This window comes from Bison bison, unplaced genomic scaffold, assembly GCF_000754665.1.
Source record: "Bison bison bison isolate TAMUID 2011002044 unplaced genomic scaffold, Bison_UMD1.0 scf7180017864221, whole genome shotgun sequence".
NCBI classification, from domain to species: domain Eukaryota; kingdom Metazoa; phylum Chordata; class Mammalia; order Artiodactyla; family Bovidae; genus Bison; species Bison bison.
This window is the reverse complement of record NW_011494793.1, coordinates 1,961,046-1,969,734: the sequence shown is the minus strand read 5'-3', so window position 1 is coordinate 1,969,734 and position 8,689 is coordinate 1,961,046. Positions and strand designations below refer to the sequence as shown.

At 57.3% G+C, this 8,689-nt stretch overlaps 1 protein-coding gene across 1 annotated transcript in view; it reads right to left on the bottom strand.

Annotated features, from left to right (window-relative positions):
• The window catches only part of KCNN1 (potassium intermediate/small conductance calcium-activated channel, subfamily N, member 1), a gene marked incomplete at its 5' end in the record, with an annotated part of 23,048 nt that extends 14,360 nt beyond the window's left edge, over positions 1 to 8,688 (bottom strand). The window contains 4 exon segments of the mRNA XM_010845682.1: positions 1,037 to 1,178; positions 4,093 to 4,511; positions 7,527 to 7,622; positions 8,305 to 8,688. Coding sequence (XP_010843984.1) covers positions 1,037 to 1,178; positions 4,093 to 4,511; positions 7,527 to 7,622; positions 8,305 to 8,688 — 1,041 coding nt within the window.
• Position 8,689: the final 1 nt, after the last annotated feature.

Genomic DNA, 8,689 nt, shown 5'->3' with positions numbered 1-8,689 from the left:
GTCCATGGGATTTTCCAGGCAAGAGTATTGGAGTGGGGTGCCATTGCCTTCTCCAACCTCAGGGGAATTCCCTGGTGGTCGAGTGGTCGTGAAGTGAAAACATCACACTTTCACTGCCGAAAGTGTGGGTTCCATCTTCGGTCAGGGAGCTAGGATCCCATAAGTCATGAAAGTGAAGTCGCTCAGTCGTGTCCAACTCTTGGCGACCCCATGGACTCCAGCCCACCAGGCTCCTCCGTCCATGGGATTTTCCAGGTGAGAGTATTGGAGTGGGGTGCCATTGCCTTCTCCAGGGCCTTCCCTACCATACGTCAAACAAGTCATAATTCAAAACATGGAAAAGCACTTATGGAGATCAAAGAAGCTTGGAGAGAAAGAAGGTCCCAGAAGGAAGGGATGGGCAGGGAACCTAATGATCGAATCACGGTAAAGATAAGGCTGCTGCTGCAGACTGACTTAGGAAGACTTTAGGGAAGACGGGGTGCCGCCTGGGCCCACAGAGTCACATGAGATAAACTTCACACCCGAGGAGCTCAGTGGGATGCTCAGCACACCCTGAGAGTTAGGCAAGGATGGGGAACTGGGTTGTGATAGCAGGGGTCGGGGGTATTGACTGGGTATCTGAGGCATTCATGGCTTTAGGCATTTCACAAAAATGAAGGGACTGAGTCCCTGCAAGAAGCAGGAGTGGGCACTGGTTACAGCCAGGGAAACCAAGGCACAGAAGCATCAAGCCCCTTGCCCTGGATCCAAGGGCCGTGAGTTACGTGGGCTGTGGGGCATGAAGGGGCAATGGTTACTCTTGGTTCAGAGTGGACTGCAACATCTGGCCTGGTGGGCACAGGAGAAGCTGTATGACTCAGGCTGGAAGAACCCAAGAAGAGATGTCCCCTGGAAGCCTAAAGGGGTGGGTTTCATGCCGCATCAGAGGGAAGGGGGCAATGGAGGGCTGACACAGGGAGGAACTCTGAGCAGGCCCAGCTCGAAATGGGGTGAGCTCCCATCAGTGGGGATATGCAGGGGCCCTCGACCTTACCATGATGCCGGTGAGCAGGCACACGCCCTTCCCGCAATAGGTGTGGGGCACCATGTCACCGTAGCCGATGGAGAGAAAGGTGATGGAGATGAGCCACATGGCCCCCAGGAAGTTGCTGGTCACCTCCTGCTTGTCGTGGTACCTGAAGGGGAGCCAGGGAGGGCCTAGTCAGTCCACACTGGTCTCTCTGCCATCATCACACCCCCAGGGGCAGTGCCAGGAAGGCAGGGCCCTGGGTCCATCTGACTGCATTGGGGGCCTTGACCGCAGGAAGCTGACCACTCTGGAGGCTCAAAGTATCCAAAGTGTTGCTGTAGGGCAGTGTGGGGCAATGGTTAGTGCCCAAGACAGCCCCATGGTCCTCCTGAGGACACCCCAGGGCAGAGGGCACCCATACCCTCCTCCCCAGCATCCCTTACAACACCCTCCTTTCACCTGACCACCAAGCTGCTCGTTATGGGGCAGTAAGGGGTCCAGGTGAGGGAGCGTCCACATGTGTCCACGCATAAGCACACGATCCCCCTCCCAAAGACAGACACACAGACAGATGCAAACACAGGTGGCCATGGGCACCAGAAGCGGCAGGAAGTAGAGGCGAGGATTCAGGTCAGACACCAGGAAGAACTTCCCCAATCAGCAAGGCCCTGAGAGGGGAGGAGGACTCCACGGGGAGACAGAAGCCTGCAGGAGCAAGCCCTGGGGATGGGAGTCCTAGGACAGTCAACATGTGGAAGGCAACTGTTCCAGCTTCAGGCCTGAGAATCTTCCCGTGTTAGGAGGGAAAGGCAGCAGCATGTTTAGCTCTGGGCAAAGACCTGGGACTCAACTTTTGTTATTCAAGAGGACAGATTCCAAGGCCTTGCAAAGGGACAGGATTTTGTCCCAGTCAAAGCCAAGCCCGAGACTCTGTCTGCACAGGCTATGAACTGATTGTATCTATGGTCAGCCCCAGGCTGACCATAGAGGCTGAGGGACTGTGCTCTGGATCTGGAGGTGGTTCAAAGCTTTGCTCCAGCCCAGTCCCCTGCTTGTAAAACCCCTCCAGCTCAGGGAGGTCATGAAGCCCTTCCCAGATGACCCCTCTCCTTTTGGGCCACAGAGGCCGGGCAGGGGGAGCTGGTGGGGAGGGCTGTTCCAGGCAGATGGGGCTGGGGTCAGGGGCTCAAGATAAGGAGGAGATGGAGACTTCCCTGGAGGTCCAGTGGTTAGGACTCTGAGCTTCCAATGCATGGCGCACAGGTTCAATCCCTGTTCAGGGAACTAAAAAAAAGACAAAGAGGAGATGGAAACCCAAAACGTGGGAAGGAGGGATGGAGGCCTTTCTGTTCAGCCTGGGCTTCCAGCTGCCTGCTGGGTGAGGGGCACCAGGGACCGAGCCTCGTCTTTCACTGTGGCACCTGAGCCTGAAGCTGCGCCAGCTTCCACTTCTCCAGAGACCAGCACCCCACACCCAGGAGGCAGGAGGAGCTGGGGAACTATCAGCCGTCAGCCATGGGCGCGGAGGCTCCAGGCCTGGCTGGAGCTCTGGTGGGGGCTACTGGGTCATCCTGGACCAGGGAGTGGGGGGCATGCAGGAGGTGGGGTGGGACAGAGCCACAGGGGTGGAGCAAGGCGGGCGAGGGGGCGTCAAGCGATGTTACAGGGCTCAGAATTTAGGATTGGCTGCCCCTGGCCTTGCCCCATTCCCCGCCCTCACCAGGCGCCCCTGTAGTGACCCAGCCTGGACCTCAGCGATGCCTGACACGGGGCACCCTCTCCCACTCCCCAGCCCCCAGCCCTCGGGTCTGTGGGAACTGGCACAGAGGCACGTCAGGGGAATAAGGAGCCCTCATGATCCTCAGCCTTGGTGACGGGAAGAGCTGGGCCCTCTCTGCCAGGAGCCCCATATCAGGCGGAGGCGGGGTTGGGGAGGGGACAACTGAAGGGGTGAGGATTGGGGTTCCGGGGACAGGTCCGGCCCAGGGACTTCCCAGGAAGCCCAGTGCCAGAACCACCCATTACAGCCCCTACCCAGCTCATCAAGAGGCAAGAGAGACCCCCTCCCAGACAAGGCATTTCCCTTCCCTGAGAGATCCAGGGGGACCCTTCCCTCACCATGAAGCCCCGGGGGGTTTCTGGAGAGAAGCAGGAGTTGGGCCCTCAGGGTGTCCCTTTAGCTCCTCAGAGCCGCAGTGTTCTCATCTGTAAGTTGGCTGGATGGCCCTGCACCTTCCAAGGCCGTTCAGAACAAACCCCTGTATGGGGGTCTTAAAAGCTGGGACTGTGCTCGTTCATCCCAGACCCACTGAAGGAGCTGTCCCTGCCCCCTGGGGCCAGCTGCCTCAACCAGGTGCCAGAGCTAAATTCTTCTTCCCTCTACTCCCTCCTACTGCCCCCTCCTTGGTGGCAACGACCCCAGGGGTGCCCAGGGCCCCAGGCCCGAGAGTGACCCAGACCCGCCTGGTGGCACTGGAACAAGCCCTCCCCGTGGCCCACGGGCTCTGGGCGGGTCCCGGACACCCGCCTCCCCTCTCCACTCCCTCCCCTGGTGGCAGCTGATCTTAAATTCCTGGCGGGCAGGGCAGCTGGCAGCTTTGCACACACAGCTCGGCTGAGGGCAGGACTCACATGTTTTCCCTACAGTCCGGCAGTGTGGGCAGAGGGGAGAAGGAGAGCAGGTTAAATTGTAGGGGATGCAAGTGGACAGAGCGGGTCCCTGTTCCTGCTGCCTCCACCACCCTGGGCCAGAGACGGGGCCAGTGGAGGGGCCCCTGGAGGGAGGGGAAGCGGGAGGAGGGATGCAGTCCCGGAGGGGTGAGGGTCAGGGTAGGAGTTGGGGGTGGCTGGGGACACAGGGCTGGAGCCCCAGGGATGAGGAAGCTGCATGTGAGAGACAGTCGCTGAGGCCAGGAACTGGGGGGAGGGGTCAGCAGGATCAGGGGTCACGGGGACGGAGCCATGGGTGGGTACGGGGTTCAGCAGGGTCAGAGTGATGGCTGGGGGAGCCCTGGGGTCACTAAAATCGTGGGTGGGCCTGAGGGTCATGGGAGGTCAGGGCCCAGGGGTCAGGGGCGCACCTCTCGCAGACCCGCACGGTCCAGGCAGCGATGATCCAGGAGGAGATGCTGAAGACAAGGAGCACAGTGCCCGGGCAGATGGTCATGAGCGTCTTCATGACGAAGCGCGTGTTGAAGGTGATCTTGTTGAGGGCGCCGATGCTGCGGCTGGAGGCGTCTGTGAAGATCTTGCTGTGCAGCAGCATGACGCGGCCCAGCAGGTAGAGACGCAGGGACATGGGCACGGAGAGCAGCACATCCACGTCAGCCTCGGCCGCTGACGGCGTGTACGTGAAGGCCAGCCGCGCTGTCCACGTGAAGCGGTAGTGGCCGGGCACCGGGTGGATGGCGCATACGGCCAGCTCCAGGGAGATGAGGAACACACGCTCGCATGTCATGGCGATGCGCCAGTCGTCCGCCCCGTTGTCCACCATGAACAGCTGCAGAGATCGGGTGGGCAGGACACAGTGGGTGTTGGACACGTGCCCAGGCCACGGAGGGCGGGAGATCCCAGCCCCAAACCGCACCAGCTTTTACAACAAACATGGCCTCACAGGCAAAACCCCCTAGTGCCCAGGGTCAGCCACAATTCAAGCTAAACAGGGCACAGGTGTTCCCCCCAAAGTCAAACACAGAGTTCCCAATGACCCAGCCCTCCCAGTCCTAGGTATATGGGCAGGAGAGATGAGAACAGTTGTTCAAACACATCCTTGTGTGCGTGCAATCACAGTAGCACTGTTCACGGGCGCCCAAAGTAGAAACCAGCCAACGTCCATCCAGGGATGGAGAGAGAAACAGCATGTGGTCCTTCCACGCGTGGAACATGTCTCAGCCACAGAGAGGAGAGAAGCGTTGGCACACGCTACTCCGTGAAGACATTATGCTGAGAAAAAGACGCCAGTCACAGAAGGCCACGAGCCAGGGTCCAGGAGGCAAGGCTGCGCCTCGGTAGGCCGGAAGGTGGGGCGCTGAGCCAGTGAGGATCATTCTCCAACCTTCACACCCTGTGGAATTTGCCTGGGCAGGTCTGAGACAGGTTTAGGACCTCTCACTCCTCTCCTCTCATATCTGTCGGCTTCGGGGATGGGAATGTCTACCCTATGCTAGTCCCACCACTGTACTTTGGAAGCACATAGCTTATCTGGTTCATAGCTGGAGGAAAATTTTGTCTCCAGAGGAACTGTACCTCAAGTCTCACCCATGTCTGTTTTAGATGATACTTAGCCTGCCAATCTAGGAGATGCAAGAGATGCACATTTGATCCCTGGGTCGGGAAGATCCCCTGGAGTAGGAAACTGCAACCCACTCCAGTATTCTTGCTGGGATAATCCCATGGACAGAGGATCCTGGTGAGCTATACAGTCCATGGGGTTGCAAAGGGTCAGACACAACTGAGTAACAGAACACACACATTGAAATATAATCTTTCTTTCTTTTTTCCTTTGGCCACACTGCACAGTACATGGGATTTTACTTCCCTGACCTGGGATCGAACCTGGGCCCCTGAAGTGGAAGTGTGGATTCTTAACCACTGGACCACTGGGGAAGTCCCTAGATGATATTTAAAGGAGATTTTGGACTTTGAGTTGATGCTGGAATGGGTTAAGACTTTGGGGGCTGCTGGGATTGATGAATTTTGCATGGGAGAAGGACATGGATTTGGGAGGTGGGCCAGAGGGTGGAGAGTTATGGACTGAACTTTGTCCACTCAATATTCAACTGCTAAGGCCCTAGCCCCCAATATGACTGTATTTGGAAATAGGGCCTTTAAAGATATAATTAAGATTAAGTGAGGTCATAGGGGTGGGGCCTGTCCTACAGGACTGGTATCCTTATAAGAAGGGTATATACAGGCATATATGCGCATATAGCAAAGGCTGTGTGAGGTCAACATGAGAAGGCAGCCGCCTGCATGTCAAGCAGAGAGCCTCAGGAGAAACCAACCCTGCCAGCACCTGACCTTGGCCTTCCAGCCTCCAGAGATGCGAGAGAATACATGTGTGTGTTAGTCATTCAGTCATGTCTGACTCTTTATGACCCTGTGGACTGTAGCCTGCCAGGCTCCTCTGTCCACGGGATTTCCCAGGCAAGCATACTGGAGTGGGTTGCCATTTCTTTCTCCAGGGGATCTTCCCAACCCAGGGATCGAACCCAGGTCTCCTGCATTGCAGGCGGATTCTTTACTGTCTAAGCCATCAGGGAAGCCCCACGAGAAAATATACTTCTGTTGTGTGAGACACTCAGCTGCGGTGCTGCAAACGTACAGTACTTCATCCTTTTCTGTTTTGCTGAATAATATATCCTTGTATGGACGGACCACCATTTATTTATCCATACATCAGTCAGTGGACATTTGGGTGGTTTCCACTTTTAGGCAACTGTGAACAATGCTGCTCTGAACACATGCGTACACGTCTTTGTGTGGATGTAGTTGTTTCTCCCGGTTGTGTAACTAGGGGTGGAATTGCTGGGTCATAGGTAACTCCATGTTTAACTGTTGCTGTTCCCAGCTGTCCCTTTAGAACTGCTTCCTCTACTTCAAGGGTCACCGTCCTCCTACCCCAACTCCTAGCCAGACTGAGGACCCCTCCTGTGTACCAGACTCTGTCTGCTGACAGGTCTGCATACAGTACAACCTAGGTAGGATTTTCCTACGCCCATCTCCTGCCAGGCTGTGGCTCCTTGAGGTCAGGGGTCAAAGGCCAGAGTCAGGAGCCAGATCTGACCCCCTTTGGTATACCCAGGCCCTGGTGCTGGCCTGCTGTGGTAACACCTGCCTTACAAGCCCTGAACTTGGCTCTCCAGGGACCTGACCAGGTTTTGATCAGCCCCTGAAATAGGAGAATCCTTGGCACATGAGAAATCTTTCAAACACAGGTCCAGTGGATGAAGAAAAGGAGCCTGGGGCTACAAACACCGGACTCCATGGCTGCAAAACCTCAGAAGACCCCAGGGCTGCAAAAACAATCCACGTGCACCTCAGAACCCCAGCCCACTGCCTGCTCCCTCACTGTTAGTCTTCTTTACCAAATTATCGATGAAAATTAAAATGACGATACGCATTCCAGGAAATTCAGAGTGATCTAAACAGTGTGTTTCCATGGAGATCTTTTTTTTTTTTTCTTCTATGAAGTGGCTATTGATCCCTCTATGTTTTAGAGGGTTCCCAGGTCCTGGGGGCTTCCCAGCTGGCACTAGTGGTAAAGAACCCGCATGCCAATGCAGGAGATGCAAGAGACGCAGGTTCAATCCCTGGGTTGGGAAGACCCCCTGGAGGAGGAAACGGCAACCCACTGCAGTACTGGAGAATCACATGGATAGAGGAGCCTGGCAGGCTACAGTCCAAAGGGTCACAAAGAGTTGGACACGACTGAGTGTGCACTCATGGAGGTGGCTGTTGTGGGGGGCTCTGGGGAGCCGGAAGGGGAGCTGCCCTAAGCCCACTGAGCACTGACCTGGATCTCTCGGGCATGGTAGAGGATGACCAGGCCCAGCAGGATGACCGTGGAGAGGCTGATGAGGCATTTGAGTGCAAATGAGTACAGGGACTCCTGGGCAAAGAGAGAGCAGAGGGCAGGACAGACACTGGAGGCGGGCAGCCCTCCTGACCCCTCACCCGGTCACTTCGCTCAGGAAGTGAAGCTCCAGTCCTTACTCCTTAGGCTTGGGCTCACAGCAAGGTGGCACTTCAGTTTATAAGGCCAGGCCTCACATGGGCACAGCACTTCATAGTTTATAAAACCAGGCCTCGAGCAGATGTAGCACTTTAGAGTTTACAGGCTGACTTGGCTCTCATCTCCCTCCGTCCTGGCATCCACTTGGGGACCCACAACCCAGCTCATAACCTGGCCCAGCTCGCCCTCGAAAGGGGCAAAGTTCTTTCCCTGCTCCTCAAAGCAGCTCTTCTCTGGTGCTCCCCTGTCTCCTCCGGGCCTGACTCGGAAGCAGCCGCCTTTCTACCTTCAGCGAAAGCGCAGCCCCATGGTGCCAGGCAGAGGGAAGGGGCTGGAGACTTCTGGCCCCACCTGAGGCCTTCCTGCTGCCCTCAGTGGGTGGAAACAACAGGAGGCCCTGGGTGCCCCCACCTTCCCACCTCCAGGGTCCCCTCAGCATCCCCTGCCCACCTCTCCTAGGGCCGATGTGGTCCCAGACCCCATGCCCAAGGGGGTCTCGGGGAGCCAAGTGGGACCAGCAGGGCCTCCCCGGGGTGCCAGGGGGAAGGGCCATGCCTACCTTGGTGTAGACCCCCCAGGACAGCTCCGTCTCTGTCACCATGACAACGATGCCGAACATGCCAAAGATTAGGGCATAGTCACTGAGGCGCTTCCGCTTCTCAAAGAGCGCCCGCCGGTGGCCCAGGCGGTGGCCAACGCTGGGGGGCTTCCTTGAGCCCCTCTGTCTGACCGCCTCATCTTCTTCCTCATCTTCTTCCTCTTCCTGGTCCTGGGGCTGCCCCCGGGGGCTGCCAGGCGAGGGTTGCGCCGGCTCGCTTTTGGCCACCACCACCTGGATGCCTGGGCCATTTGGAGGCTGCGGGGGGTGGCCGGCCTCAGGGTCCAGAGGATCTCGGCCCAGGGCACCCAGCCCGCCACCTAGTGGCCGTCCCTCGCAGCCACTG